The sequence below is a fragment of the Siphateles boraxobius genome, unplaced genomic scaffold (genome assembly GCF_051911475.1).
Source record: "Siphateles boraxobius isolate OS27281-9 unplaced genomic scaffold, OSU_SipBor_1 25, whole genome shotgun sequence".
Classification (NCBI taxonomy): domain Eukaryota; kingdom Metazoa; phylum Chordata; class Actinopteri; order Cypriniformes; family Leuciscidae; genus Siphateles; species Siphateles boraxobius.
In genome coordinates this window covers 34488627-34504802 of record NW_027508866.1, presented here as the reverse complement: position 1 = coordinate 34504802, position 16176 = coordinate 34488627, and the positions used below count along the sequence as shown (strand labels likewise).

Below are 16176 nucleotides of genomic sequence, written 5' to 3'. Positions count from 1 at the left end.
AATAATCTTTGTGCTTTGTTACTATTGATATGAAACAAAGTCTCAGATTTCAGAGCATTTTGCTAAATATATGCACCATATTACATATGCATTTTATGTTATTTTATAATTATTTTATGTTTTTCAATATTTAATGCATGTTTGAATAAATCTGGCAAGTTTTTATGACAGCCACCATTTAAATATTTATATTTCATATAACTTTATTATTAGAAAAATAAATAAAAGTGTAATTGTTTGTATACAAATCAGTAAATCTTTACCTTTAATATTAGGCTATTGTAGGCTAATGAAACAATTTTAATGATACAACTGACTCCCATAGTTTACAGCATTGGTTAAGAGATTTGTTTTCCTTGAGAAAATTTGCCATGTATTGTACCTGATATCCAAAATAATCAATATTGAATCGAATCGTAATCGAAATCGAATCGAATTGCAAGCTTGTGAATCGAAATCGAATCGAATTGTGAAATTTGTGTCAATACCCAGCCCTAATATATATATATATTTGCTCACGGTTTGGTTTGTATCACAGTTTTAGGGTCACGGTTTTGGTTCGGTTTATGCTATGTTCAGAGAAAAAAAGGATTACTGTCAAATAAAAGTAAAGAAAATATGAACAAATAATCTAACTACAAGCAACAGCACAAATAAATAAAATTAAAATAAATACATAAATAAACAGTGCTTTTCAGGTTTTTCAATCCTTAAAGTTACAAAAGATATTAAATAAGAGCTGTGAGTGATTTCCTTGTCTTTTGTTGTTTGATAAACATTAAAAGCACAGACAGCAGGAATCTTAGATACGCAATATTAAAAAAAAATGTGTTGCTATTTTTCTGATAAAAAGTTTTCCGTTTGCTTTGCTTCGTCGGGCAGCAAATTTGTCCAAAATGTTTATTATAATAATAATAATTATTATTATTAAGTAAAAATATTAAACAAAAAAGAAATATTACTACTATTATTATTACTACTACTATTATTATTATTATTAATGTAATATTTCACTTTAAAATCAATATTTATGGCGGTCGTAAATTCTTAATTTTCAAACATTTTCATTTTCATTTAAATTTCTCTCCTCTGAGACACTGAAAACACCAAATCATGAGCTGCTTGTGTGTAAACGAACACAGTGCTGCGTTTCACTCTGAAACACCCAGCGCATATATTTATTGAATTAAAATTACAGCCCTTGTGAATTGATAACTGCACTAAGCCATATCATGATTTTGCACAACTTTTCCAGACCATAATTTGCTTTTGGGAAATGCAGCCCAGGTTGATCAACTATATTCCTTTGTCTTTGTCATGCATCAGTTCAAGCATTTGCGCTGCAAGGTCTGCTGAGGATTTCAGAGTTTGAGATTCAAACTTTTCTTTCCATTTGTCTTCACACTTGTCGCCTAAAAACAGCACTGTTGTTAAAAATATATTTTATAGTGGTTGAGAGCGGTCACATCTACCACCGAGTGTCATGATGGCCTGTGAATTGTGACCATTTCGGTGTTGCCACACATCTGCAAGAAGTGCAAACAGGAAACTCACTGCAGTAGCTTTTAACCAGCCGCGTGATGTCTCTGACACCTTCAGAGCGTCGTTGTCTGTTGTTTCGAAGGTGATGTTCCCCAGGGACAGAATGCCAGCTAGAATAGTCATCATGTCCACCTTTTCCTACAAACGAGATGATGTGAATGTGAAACAGGAACTGTAAATACATTAAAAATGGTGTGAAACTTAACAGCATTCGCTTGTGGTGTAAAAATTATTTTTGAAGGTTCACATATTGAATATAGCATCTTGTTTTAATCAGTAAATGTTATTTAAAGTCGTAGATGAAGTTGATGGGGTCAACTACCCCATCTACAGTGTGTTTAGTTCTTACCTGCTCTTCAAATCCCACCATGTCCATGGCGTTACACACCTCAGCATATTTCACACGCCAGGCCTGCACTGCGTCTTCCTGCCCAAACCTGCCATTCAAATAACTGACAAGAACAAAAATATGTAAGCCTAGTAGCCTACTGCTAGTTTTTTAGGAATTAATATAGTGTTGGAGGTCAATTTGAAATGTTGGTTAAACTATTTATTTATTTTTTCCTTTTTTTATTACTTTTTCTCATTTAGGTAATGAATGTACATGCAAAGTTTCAACTCATAGATGTGTGTTGTAAAGACGTACAAACTTTAGAAACTACGATTGCGCTAGGGGTGAAACTGACCTTTGGTTTCCATGCAATTGGCAAAAAAAAAATCACCAGAAACCATTTATTGTAGATTATCAAAGACTAAATATGAAATGCATGAAAACTTTACTCGAAGAAGACTCGTGTTCTGAATCATTAAAGGAGAATTTCCTGTTTGAGTTTCACAGTTGAACAAATATCTTGGGAAGGATGTTTTTGTTGTTATTTTTTGTTATATTTGTTGCCGCACTGAAAAAAAGTGTTTCTATCTATATTCACAAATAACAAATAAATACAATTTAAAGGCACAGTATGTAAGTTTCGCTGCTAGAGGTCGCTTATTCAAAACAGTATCAAAGGCATAGCTTGATGATGCCGTGAATGAGTGTGGAATCATGGGAGTTGTCATCTTCACTTCCACAGTCGATGGAAAGCAATCTGACAGGACTCAGGCGTAAATCATGTTCTTAGATGAGCTAATGCATTTAAGTTTTTTTAATGTTACTGTGGTATGTAGCAGGGCACGCCGAGAGCCTGGGGCATTTTACATTGCTGTTTTAATTATGCTTGTATGCCGTTTTGTTGTTTATGTCTATTACAATTAAAGTAACATTTAACGTTTGCCAGTTTTCCGCCTCCTTCGTTACGTTTGATCACTTAAATTCACATTATCTTATTTCTTAATATTATTAATGTGCTGAATAACTAAATTACTACTCATTCAGGTCACTTTGTCTGAGAATTAAAATTGTGGGGATAACACGGAGCTGTTTTACTTGGTCCAAACAATCAATTAAAATACAGTTGTTTGTGTTGAAAGTTATGTTATACCGTTTACTCTGCATTCGCAACAAGACAATTGTTGCATATCATAATAATAAAACCTGGATGACTTGCGCAGCTAAACGACATGTTATTAATTTTATTTTAGTGCAATTAATTTTAAAGTACATTACATCCTGGAGAAAATCCTGTATTACTGTATTACTAATAAAGCTCTTTCTGATTATGCTATGTTAGCCACTTAACAAAATAGTGTTGTCTGATTTACTTTTAAGGTACAAACATGTTACTCGCGGTAAATCAAAAAAACAAGGGATTCAAAAATCGAAATTATTATTTTTCTGTCGATAAAGGTATCCGAACAGTTGCTCATCTGTCTAATAAAACATTATATATCAAAGAGTCTTTGGTCTTTCCATGGTTTCTATAAAGGTAAAACCGAAAAATGGAGGTGATGCGGATATGATGTCATTGACAGGAGACGCAATGACACGGGCCGGTAAAATGGCTAAAATAGCCAATTTCTCTGGATTTAAACATTGTTGGAAACATTTGGGAAAATGCAAGTACACAAGTCAACAAAACTATATAACATTGTGCTAGTAGGATATTTTAATACAAAAAACTTACAAACTATGGCTTTAAACCAAGAACAATTAATATTACTATATATACTAAGTTGTATTCATTTGCACATAATTGTGAAAATAGTCAAATAGTCATAACAATTATAAACAAAGAAATGTTTTTATTTTGTGTCAGTGCAGATCATTTTAAAATTTGGAACCTTGAACACCAAGGTATGAATTATTATTTTAACACAATACGAGTTCATAATTTCTCATATTTTATATATTTTTAGTCTCTGACAAGCTACAGTAGAAGTTTTGTTTAAAAACATTAATTTTTTTTATAGTTTGGCATGGAACCCAATATGGGGCATATTTGACCCCCAAAACAAACGGAAAGTTATATTTAATACAATTTATCAGCTAAAATAGCTTTAAAAACAGTCTAAAATTTAAACATTTATATTTTAATATTTTCCACTCTAGCACACAACCTTGAGTGGATTGAAATGTGGCTCATCCAATCAGACCTTAGTATCATCTGACAATGTTTTGTATTGACCTTTTACACAATAAACACTGTACTAGGAACGGCATGTCCGTGACACAAATAGTTCAGTAGGAGACGACGTGTTACACACCTCCAGTATACTGCACCATTGTAAAAAGGCTAATCTATAACATGCATCGTAAACAATGTTGCTGATCCTGTTTTCACGAATGCATGACATCACAGATGACTCACCGGTAGTGCGTAGGATCCAGGAGGCCATATATCTCTTTATCTTCAATGGAAATGCCGGCCAACAAAAAGTAGAAGATGTGGAAGTTCTGCTCACCCTCATCCTGGTGAACCACACGTGATTTCTCCAGGAGGTACTCGTTGATTTTGGCCCCTTTAACTACACAGACATCAAAACGCAAGTTAATGTTCAATAAAAGAATATTGAATTCATTTATTGGTAAAGAAACACACCCAGTGGAAGTTATATGATATTATATGATCCATTACGATCAGTGTTATCTTTTTACAAACCTGAAGAGTTCTGGAAGCGGAGCTGGATATATTTCCCGAAGCGACTGCTGTTGTCATTCATGACCGTCTGAGCATTTCCAAAGGCCTCGAGAAGTGGATTCACCTATTTCAACACAATCAGACACACTCATGTTAGGCAGAATCTAAACAGAAAAAAAACAAACAAAACACAGAACGCACCAAAAAAGTGGTTTGAGAGAGAATGTCTACGATCATTTCTCATGCTTTTATTTGTTTTTCCATAGTTTTCTTACCAAAAATGTATGAGTGTGTATATACTGTTGAGGAACATTGGGCCTCATTTATGAAAAACGTACAACAGAAAACTGGTCTTAAGGCCATTTCCACACAAAACTTGGCATTTATTAATATGTTCGTGAGCGGTGGTTACGATCAAATCTCACGTCAGGTCTCACCTCATGTACGGACGTTTTTGAATTTGCGTGAACCATAGTAAATCTGGCGGAGAATTGTAATGAGAGCATTTACTTCATTAGATTAGTTTCCTGAAGCTCACTAATCGATCATTAACCGTTAAACGACAAGATTATGTCAAATTAAATTATAGATGGGTGTCTGTGACCCATTACACATACCACAAATGTTTTTTTTTCAGGGGTTTAGCTTTACATGCGCAGATCGCAGCATACACAACAGAACATGAGGATTTGCGAAAACGAATAGATTTTTTTTACATCGCTTATAAAAAGCTGGTGCGGCAGTGTGCACTCAATCAAGCAGCGAGCAGTCAATTCATCCTTCGCAGGGAGTTTGATTGACATGCAATCTGACCAATCAAAATCCACTATTTTTGTCCGACCAAGCAGTCAGGAGAGTTAGTAGATTAACGTCGGTGGATTTGAACTTGGCTTTAACTGAGGCAATCTGTCACGACACATTAAAGAGCCACAAAACGGTAGGCCTATTTATTGATTAATTTTCTTTGACTGACCAAATTTGAAAGTTGAGACTTTGTTTAATATTAAATATTACCTGCTTGGTCCTGTCTGTCAGCGCGTTCATTTAAGACTTTATTTAAATAATTTAAGAGTGCTCCTATGAGGACACTCGACAAAACTGACATTTTGGCATAATTTGTGTGTGTTATGGTTTGTTCAAGCCCGAAAGAGAACTCGATACTGACGTGCGTCTTTTCTGTGGGTCGTGTGTGTGTGTGTGTGTGTGTAATAGGCAGGACTTAACGGATACTGCGTAACTGCGTTAAATAATTTTACCCTTTTAAACTTTTTTTTTGCGGTGCCGCGGTGGGCAAGTGATGAAACCGGTGTTGCGACTGAACACCGTGTAACACAGACTATCGTAGCAACCCTATGCTAGAGTATAAATACTATTAAGTGTTGAATGTAGAAGCCCCAGGTAAACTTAATTCAGGTGCATAATGATATTTTACGACACATTCCAAACCGGTAAGATTTTTTATCATCTTCGGAACACAAATGAAGATCTTTCTGATGAAATTTGAGATCTTTCTGTCACTCCATTGACAGCCAAAGCAACTGCCACGCTTAAGGCCCAGAAAGTTGGAAAGACATCATTAAAGTGATCCATGTGACTCCATGTTTAACCTCAATTATATGAAGTTGCGCGAAACACTAGCAAACAATTTACCAGTTTAATTTACAAAATATTACGAGCACCACGACGCATGCTGGAGATTAATGTTTTGGTGGTATTTTTGGTGATTTAATAAATAAAGTGGTATAATATGTTTTCCCCCCACGTCACCTCAAAAAATTGAGTTTAAACCACTGTAATCATATGGATTACTTTAGTGATGTCTTTACTACCCTTCTGGGGCTTGAAAGGGGTAGTTGCTTAATTTTTGATTGAACTAACCCTTTAAACTGTGTTCAGTCAGCCATCATTGGGAAATCAAACATTTCTCATCGAAGTCTTTCAAGAGAAAATGATCTTTTGAGTTTACAGTTCTATACTCTTACTGTTTCAAATATTGACTCATTTGTTTTTATTCTTAATTTTGTTTTTAGGCAGGAATTTTAGGATTAATTTTATCCGAGAACAATTTTATTCATAATATAACTCTCATGATCTATGGAAGAACAACATCTGAGCAATAAGACTTTCCTTTGGGATTATTTTGACACCTTTTTGGCCATGAACTATGGGATTAAAATCCTGCCATGATTCAAAACTGAAAATAAAGTTCTGAAAGGTGGAAACTAAGTGTTCGAAAACTCAAAATCTTACAAAAAAAAGTTTTGCAAGATCGAAACATAAGGTTTGCAAGCTTGCAAAATGTAAATAAGTAAAAATATCTCTGCAAACATTATGTTGTTTTTGAGATTTCCTTCTTCAGAACTGCAACATTTTTTTTACAATGTTCCGCAAACAATTTTTCAGAGTTTCAAATTTGTCAGTGTTCTCCCACTGTATTAGTTTGTTTTCCAGGTTTGAAACCTTGTAAATGGTGATCTGAAAACGGGTGTGCGAATGTGTGAAAAAAAGTTATGAAACTCTGAAAACAGAGTTTTGCAGGCTTGCAAAGTGGTAAAAAAATTAAATCTCTGCAAACATAATTTTGTTTTTGAGTTTTCCTTCTTCAGAAGTGCAACACTCTTTTTTACGTGTTGTGCAATCATTTTTTCAGAGTTTCGAATTTGTCACTGTTCTCCCAGTGTTTAGTTTGTTTTCCAGATTTGAAACCTTGTAAATGGTGATCTGAAAACTGGTGTGCGAATAGGTGAAAAAATGTTTTGAAACTCTGAAAACTGAGGTTCGAAAGAGCGAAACTTATCACATTACATTACATTTGCACTCCTATTGCAGACTATTTTTTCAGAGCTGAGTTTACAACACCCACTTTGCGGAGATACAACCACACAGTTGCGAGCTTGCGACTCACGTGATTTGTGGCAGCGTTGTCACGCTCTCTGCTCTGAAACTCTGAAACTCAGACTGAGCGAAAATGAAGCTTCGCAACCTCGCAACTTAAAAAAAAGCCTGGAGGGAGGGCCTTCTGCTCTTGGCCAATGCTTTGCTGTCTGCTGACATACAGTCCAATCACAAGTCGTATTTACTAGAAAGGTGGGATTGACCGACTGCTCCGCCAATGACGAAAGCACACAGCGTATCCTGTATGATAATGAACCAGCAGCAAAAGAAAACTGGAAATCTTGTCTGCCGAAATCCTAAAACTAGTTATTCCACTTTAGGAGGCGAGAACAAAGTTTGCACACAAACACACACATGACTCCATGCAAACATGCCATATGAAAACAGAAAATATTCTTTAAGATGAGAGTCTTTAGCCTTAAAGCACCTCACACATTCTAGGGACAGGATGTTTAGATGTGTTATAAGGAAGCATATGTGCAAAAAAGAGAAGTCACATCAAGCAAAGGTCGCCAACTCCATGCGCAAATAGGGGTCGAAGTGCATCACACCTTGATCGGTACCTTAAACTTCTCAGATGTCTCTCTGAATTCCCCCAGACATCCTGTCTAACTGAGAATACTGTGAGACAAGGGGGAATGCTAATACACATTAGTAAAGGTTTGGGAACATTTGTGAACACTTTGGCAGTCTGTTTGAGTGCTCAGACATGTCAAAATCTTGGCTTAACCAACTACCTATCTCAAACTTAAATGTTAACAGAACATCCTTCTGTTTTAGTATTATTAACATAAGCATTTTCACAATGATGGTCCAAAATAGTTTGTTCTGAGTGTCAAAACTTTTAATGGTTCCCATTATGATTATTTATAACGTTCAAACGGTACAGTCTAGAGATAAAACGTTTTCAACAAGAAATCAACATTCGTAGAACGTCTTTAACCCTCTGGGATCGACAAACGTGCCGGGCGCGTTTTGCTCAATTTTTTTCAAATAGCAGGAAAATAGACTTAAAATACTATGTCATTTTTGGTCATACAGACTTAAGAAATATAACAAAATAAACTGTTGAATGTCTACTTTTTTATGTGTCCACTTACAATCGAAATAAAACATTGTGCTTTTGTAAAATAAAGAAAATAAACAGGGTGTGCTTTCTGGCTCTCCATCTCCGTTAACCTTTTTTCTGGAGCACGTCTCTAAACTTAAACAAAACTCAGCGAATACTATTCACCCAAGCATGAGCAATATATCTTTATAATCATTTAAGTTTGTACTTTAAAAATATCTAATTCAAAACTAAAATAAATATTCTCTGTTTATGTAGTCTATAAAAAAATAGAGAGGTGTCAGCCGATCTCATTATCTTCTCTCAGCTCATTATTCTGCTAATGTGACACGCCCACGGAGAGCGAGCGGTATTCAAACGCAAATGATCTGAAGCAACACATGCAAACGTGTAAACGCCCCTCATAAACGCGATAACACAACAAATTTAATCATCAGATTAATGTACTATTTCGTCTTACGAGGCTGTCAGGAAAAATCCTGGGACATTTACCTCAGAACATGTGCTGGTTTATTTTCATTTCGAGGAGCGACGGATCTAGCCGAGAATTGTGAGTACGTTTTTTATTCTTGTGCTTTGTTCTAATCGCGATACGGAATAATGTCTGTAAACGCAAAAAGACTGTTTAAATTTGAATCACTTTTCTGTGTGTGAATGAATTAACGGCACAGATGGGCAATGTTGTTTATGTTTACTATGTTACATATGAAAAGGCTTCAAAAAATGAAAGACAACATTTCGTAGTTTTGGATAGATTATAAAGTGTTTATTCTAAATATCAAATAAGCATTTTGTTAGCAAGTTTCTGCTCGTTAAATATATAGTAGCCTATGTTCTGTCAAAAATAAACTCATCAACTAAGATGTTATTATAGCGTTTGTTCCAATGTAAGCTATATCAAACTATTGAATCCTTAACTTTAAAATATGTCTGATAAAATGTATTGGCCTACTTTAAAAAAAATGAATACTTTATAAGACATTTATGGGAAAAGAAAATTTTCTTTTCAAGATGTTTCCAACTCTTACTTTAAACAAATTCTGTAGAATGGCCCATAGCCTATTTGAACAGGATTTGTTTCCAGGTATGACTGTGTACAAAAAATGTGCTTTTGACTTTCATTTATATTTGGATTATATATATACACTGCCGTTCAAAATTTGGGGTCGGTACGATTTTTTATGTTTCTAAAAGAAGTCACTTATGCTCACCAATGATGTATTTATTTCATTAAAAATACAACAAAAAAACAGTTATATAGTGAAATATTATTACAATTTAAAATAGCTGTTTTCGATTTTAATATATTTTTAAATATTTATTCCTGTGATCAAAGCTGAATTTTCAGCATCATTACTCCAGTCTCACATGATCCTTCAGAAATCATTCTAATATGAGGATTTGATGCTCAAGAAACATTTATGATTATGATCAATGTTGAAAACAGTTGTGTACCATTTTTTTATGATTCTTTGATGAACAGAAAGTTAAAAACTACAGCATTTATTTTAAATAGAATCTTTTATAACATTATAAATGTCTTTACTGTCACTTTTGATCAATTTAATTCCTCCTTGATGAATAAAAGTATTGATTTATTTTATTTATTTCCCCCAAAAAATAAAATAAAAATACTTACTGGCCCCAAAGTTTTAAACGGTAGTGTTTAATGTTACAAAAGATTCTATTTTAGATAAATGCTGTTCTTTTGAACTTTCTATTTATCAAACAATCCTGAAATAAAAATGTAAATAACTGTTTTCAACATTGATAATAATGAGAAATGTTTCTTGAGCATCAAATCAGCATATTAGAATGATTTCTAAGGATCATGTGACACTGAAGACTGGAGTAATGATGCTGAAAAAAATTCAACTTTAAAATCACAGGAATAAACTATATTTTAAAATATATTAAAATCGAAAACAGTTATTTTAAATTGTAATAATATTTTGTTGTATTTTTAATTAAATAAATACAGCATTGGTGAGCATAAGTGTCTTCTTTTAAAAACATTAACAATCGTACCGCCCCCAAACTTTTGAACGGCAGTGTGTGTGTGTGTGTGTGTATATATATATATATATATATATATATATATATTATTTTTATTTTTATTCCTCCTCACATTCTTTCTTGTGTGACACACCTGAATGAAAGGCTGATTATGCGGGTCATTGTCTTCTCAGGTGTGAATTATTCATGATAGGGGTTGGGCCGTTCACGCCCACACGCATATTGCCTTTCGAAACAAAAAGTGTTTTACAAAATTTAAATCATTTTATTGTTTTATGTGAATGATTAGGCAGGATGATTTTCAGATCATTTTGAAGCAAAAACTCTAGGCCACAACAGCCATTAGTCAAAAGTATTGTACACACATATTTAGTATGTGTTTTGTGGCCTTATTTCAGAAACTTTCATTTTTAGTTTTATCAATAACCATGCATAAACAATATTCTCTCAAAAATACAAACATGTACATACATGTTGCTCACATATTATGGTAGCCCTGTTTGTGCTAAATAGAGTGTAATTACACCTTTGCCATTAATATGTTTATAAGCAATTGAAAAAAGCACAAATGTCAGAGCATGTCAAGACATCTCAAGGACCCCAAAAACACCTTAGACCCCAGAGGGTTAAGAACATTGTACTAACGTTCCTGGACAAAAACCTAAAGCGCTCTGACAACATTAATTTGTTTATGCAAGTGGTGGATCTATGTAAACTTATGTAAAGTAGATCTACTGTGTTAAATTGCATTTGACTGCATATTAAACACTCCAGGGTAAAAAAGATGCCATATTTCTCACTCTCTCTGCTGGTTCTACAAACAAAGATCATGAACCAGCAGGGAAAATACAATTATGGTAACTATAAAGTCTAAGAACTGCCTAACATATATCAATATGTTTTATTAGTGGGGTTTGAAAATAACCTACCATCATGAGTTTTCTCAAAAAACATCATGAGATTACAGAAGACACTTGTACAGTCATTTGTTCAGAAAGTTTCTAAAAATTCACTCGAAAACACATCGACATTTACACCGTTTAAGAAACTTTCTCATTTCATCAGAAATGATGCTACAAAAAAAAGCATATGATGTGTCAAGAACTGGACATGATGTGTGTAACGTTTTAAGAACTAGACATTTCACATCCTGAAAGTGCATCTCATTATATTGTCATTCCATTTCAATGACCTGAAGCAACACAAGAAACTTATATTGTTATCTCAGTTTACACCTGATGTTTCGACTAATCCAACCAAAAGATATTGTGTAATCGACAAATCAGCCAACCTGCTGTTGAAACCAGAAATACATGACATGTGCAATGGAAACTGGATGTTTCGTAATGTGTACACTGACGCAGAGTGAGTGGCAGATATAAATTTCATTGTGAGCAAGACAACAAGGAAATGTGTTTTATAGTATCAGGTACGACCTATAAAGGTAGAGTTAGAAGGCAAAAGATGATATCATATCACAACACTAACCCGAACCACGAAAAACTGCACTTTGATGAAGGAACAAACAGAAATAACACGAAACATGAACATCTGTTCCTCAAAACAACCGAAACCTCAAATTACAGACAGACGGTCAAAATATGTAAGAGTCACCCTCATCTGAAACCGCTTGAGTATTTATGTACAAAGTTTGAGAAGGACATATCAGAGAGCTTATTCCTTTAAAAAATAAAAATAAATAGTCGCTAGCCTAAAATTACCTAATCTGCTACTGTAAGGGGGCATTTGATCGGATAAAACTACTAGCCTTTAGCCCGCTAGCATTTCACGCGTGGCCTCGCGCCTATCGACCCTCTCATTTTACACCCGTTTCACTGAAATGATACGGGTTATATCCATCATTTCAGTCCTAAATTAGTAGTGATATTGGTAGTATCACTACTAATTTACTGTTCATCTGTTATAATGGCGAACATATCGGATGTGTGTCTAACGTTACCTCTGAGTGCAGGTGAGGACACATTCGAGCTGTTTTCGGTACGATTGGAGCTGGAGTCGGTGGAGAAGCAGATCCGTGTTCTGCTGGTGAAGCAAGCCGAGCTGCGAGATCGGCGATCAGCGCTTGAAACATCACGCGCCGATGCTCACAAGTCAGTGGTTAGTAACTTTTTGACTCCGACTTCGTCTACTCCGTGCGTTTCTCTGCCCAGGAGGACGCGATCATCTCTGCCTTCATTCACTCCGGCACCGAGGCAACAGCATGGACCCTGGGTGATCCCACAGCGGAAGACACGAGCCAGGACCAGACCAAGGACTTCCCCGCCCCTCCCGGTCTTCGAGATCTCCACCCGGAACTGCTTCTCCCCTCTTCGCGAGCCGGAACGTGACGCCGCCGTGATCATCGGCACTTCCATGGTCCGTCATGTCCGTGCTACCTCAGGTAAGCGTAAGGTGCGCACTCACTGCTTTCCTGGTGCTCGTGTTCTTGATGTCGCTGCACAGATTCCCGAGATCCTGAACGGTGACGAGCACGTCGGAGCTGTGGTGCTACACGCGGGGACGAACGACATCAGGCTGCGGCAGACGGAGGTTCTGAAGAAGGACTACAGAAGCCTGATCGAGACGGTTCGCAGCACATCGCCTGAAGCAACGATCATCGTGTCTGGACCGCTTCCCACGTACCGAGTAGGACAAGAAAGGTTCAGTAGATTATTTGCTCTAAATGAATGGTTAATGTCATGGTGTAATGAACAGAAACTGCTCTTTGTAAATAATTGGAATCTGTTCTGGGAGCGACCTAGGCTCTACCGCGCTGATGGCCTGCACCCCAGCAGAATCGGAGCGGCTGTTCTGTCGGACAACATCTCCAAGACGTTACACACCATATGACTAGTAAGTCAAACTCCAAATCACAGTCTTTGCTGTCCCAACTTAATTGATATAAGTAGTGTAGAACATTATATAGAAACTGTGTCTATTCCTCGCTTAGTGAGGCCAAACAATAAATCTAGTGTAGGATCTAGCAAAAATCTTATTGTAATTAAACCAGAAAATCTAAATATCAGTGAACAAAAACAATTTCTAAAGCTAGGTCTTCTAAACATTAGATCGCTCACACCTAAGGCGGTTATTGTAAATGAAATGGTCACAGATAATAGTTTCGATGTACTTTGCCTTACTGAAACCTGGCTTAAACCAAATGATTATTTCGGTCTAAAGGAGTCTACTCCACCAGGATACTGTTATAAGCATGAGCCCCGTCTGATCGGTCGTGGCGGCGGTGTTGCAACAATCTATAGAGATATTCTTAATGTTACTCAGAAAACAGGTCACAGGTTTAATTCGTTTGAAGTACTTGTGCTAAATGTTACGCTCTTAGATTTAAGAAACAAATCCATATTATCTCTAGCCTTGGCTACCCTATATAGACCTCCAGGGCCCTATGCTGACTTCCTAAAAGAGTTTTTATACTTTCTCTCAGATCTATTGGTCAATGTCGATAAAGCAATAATTGTTGGAGACTTTAACATACACGTAGATAATACAAATGATGCGTTAGGGACTGCGTTTACAGATTTATTAAACTCCTTTGGGGTCACGCAAAACGTCAGTGGTCCCACTCATCGTCTAAATCATACACTAGATTTAATTTTATCATATGGAACCAATCCAAATGATATAAATATTATACTGCAAAGTGATGATCTCACTGATCATTACATGGTTTCTTGCGTAATACGTACTGCTGAAATTTGTCATGTTGCGCCACGTTATCGACCAGGTAGAACAATCCTTCCAACCACTATAGATAGATTCTCAAATAGCTTACCTGATCTATCTCAGCTGCGCAGTGCACCCAAACAAACAGATGAACTAGAGGAAATGACTAGCAGTTTGAGCACCATGTTCTCTAGTACACTAGATATTGTTGCACCAATTAGATTAAAAAAGGTAAGAGAGAAAACTAAAGCACCTTGGTACAACAGTGCTACGCATGCAATCAAGAGAGAAACTCGTAACTTAGAGCGTAAATGGAAACAAACTAATTTAGAGGTCTTTAGAATCGCGTGGAAAGACAGTATGTCACGTTATAAAAAGGCTCTAAAAGCAGCCAGGGCTGAGCATCTCCGCAAACTAATAGAAAATAACCAAAATAATCCAAGGTTTTTATTCAACACCGTGGCTAGACTAACAAATAAACAAACATCACCAGAGCAAATTATTCCATTACAATATAGTAGTAATGATTTTATGAATTTCTTCAATGAGAAAATAGAAAGCATCCGAAACACAATTGTAAATATACAATCCTCTATGATGTCTTATGATTCAGCCTCAATTATGGCCCCTCTAGAACAACTACACCGCTTTACAACTATAGGACAGGAAGAGCTAAATAAACTTATCATTGCATCTAAACCAACAACATGTTTATTAGATCCAATACCCACTAAACTACTGAAAGAAGTGTTACCTGTAGTGGAAGAGCCTCTTCTTAATATTATTAACTCGTCTTTATCTTTAGGTCATGTTCCAAAAATATTCAAGCTGGCAGTAATAAAACCTCTCATTAAGAAGCCGCAATTAGATCCAAATAACTTAGCAAATTACAGACCCATCTCAAATCTTCCATTTATGTCTAAAATACTAGAAAAAGTTGTGTCCGCTCATTTGTGCTCTTTCTTGCAAGAAAATGATATCTATGAAAAATTCCAGTCGGAATTCAGACCGCATCATAGCACAGAAACTGCGCTAGTTAAAATAACAAATGATTTACTTTTAGCTTCTGACCAAGGCTGTATCTCAATACTAGTTCTACTCGATCTTAGCGCTGCGTTCGACACTATCGATCATAAAATACTCTTGGATCGACTACAAAACTACACTGGTGTTCAGGGACAGGCATTAAGCTGGTTTAGATCGTACTTATCAGACCGTTACCATTTTGTCTGTTTAAATGGGGAAAAATCAAAGATAACGCCAGTAGACTATGGAGTGCCGCAAGGATCGGTGTTAGGCCCTCTGCTATTCTCAATATACATGCTGCCACTTGGTAATATTATAAGAAAACATGGAATTAATTTCCACTGTTATGCTGATGACACTCAATTATATATCTCATCACGACCAGATGAAAACACTAACTTATCTAAATTGACAGAGTGTCTAAATGATATAAAATGCTGGATGACGTGTAATTTCCTGCTATTAAATTCAGATAAAACAGAGGTACTACTTATTGGTCCAAAAAACTACCCACAAAATCCCTTACAATACAACTTTAATTTAGAAGGATGTCCTGTTACTTTATCCACTACAGTAAAAGACCTGGGTGTTATACTAGACCGCAACTTGACTTTCGAAAATCATATTTCATATATTACAAGAACAGCCTTTTTCCACCTTAGAAACATTGCTAAGCTACGTAACATGCTATCTGTTTCTGATGCAGAAAAGCTAGTTCATGCATTCATGACATCGAGAATAGATTACTGTAATGCTTTATTAGCTGGTTGTCCTGCATCCTCAATAAACAAGCTACAGTTAGTGGAAAATGCAGCCGCTAGAGTTCTTACTAGATCAAGAAAATATGATCATATAACACCTATTTTATCATCTCTACACTGGTTACCTATTAAGTTACGTATCAATTACAAAGTATTCCTACTGACCTAT

At 35.7% G+C, this 16176-nt stretch overlaps 1 protein-coding gene across 1 annotated transcript in view; it reads right to left on the bottom strand.

The window, feature by feature from the left end:
• Positions 1-16176, bottom strand: part of LOC143750563 (myosin-IIIb) — a 59317-nt gene that overhangs the window by 38299 nt on the left and 4842 nt on the right. The window contains exons 5-8 of the mRNA XM_077243710.1: positions 4581-4683; positions 4290-4446; positions 1892-1994; positions 1555-1680 (exon numbers count right to left, since the gene is read on the bottom strand). Coding sequence (XP_077099825.1) covers positions 1555-1680; positions 1892-1994; positions 4290-4446; positions 4581-4683 — 489 coding nt within the window. The remainder of the gene's footprint in view (positions 1-1554; positions 1681-1891; positions 1995-4289; positions 4447-4580; positions 4684-16176) is intronic.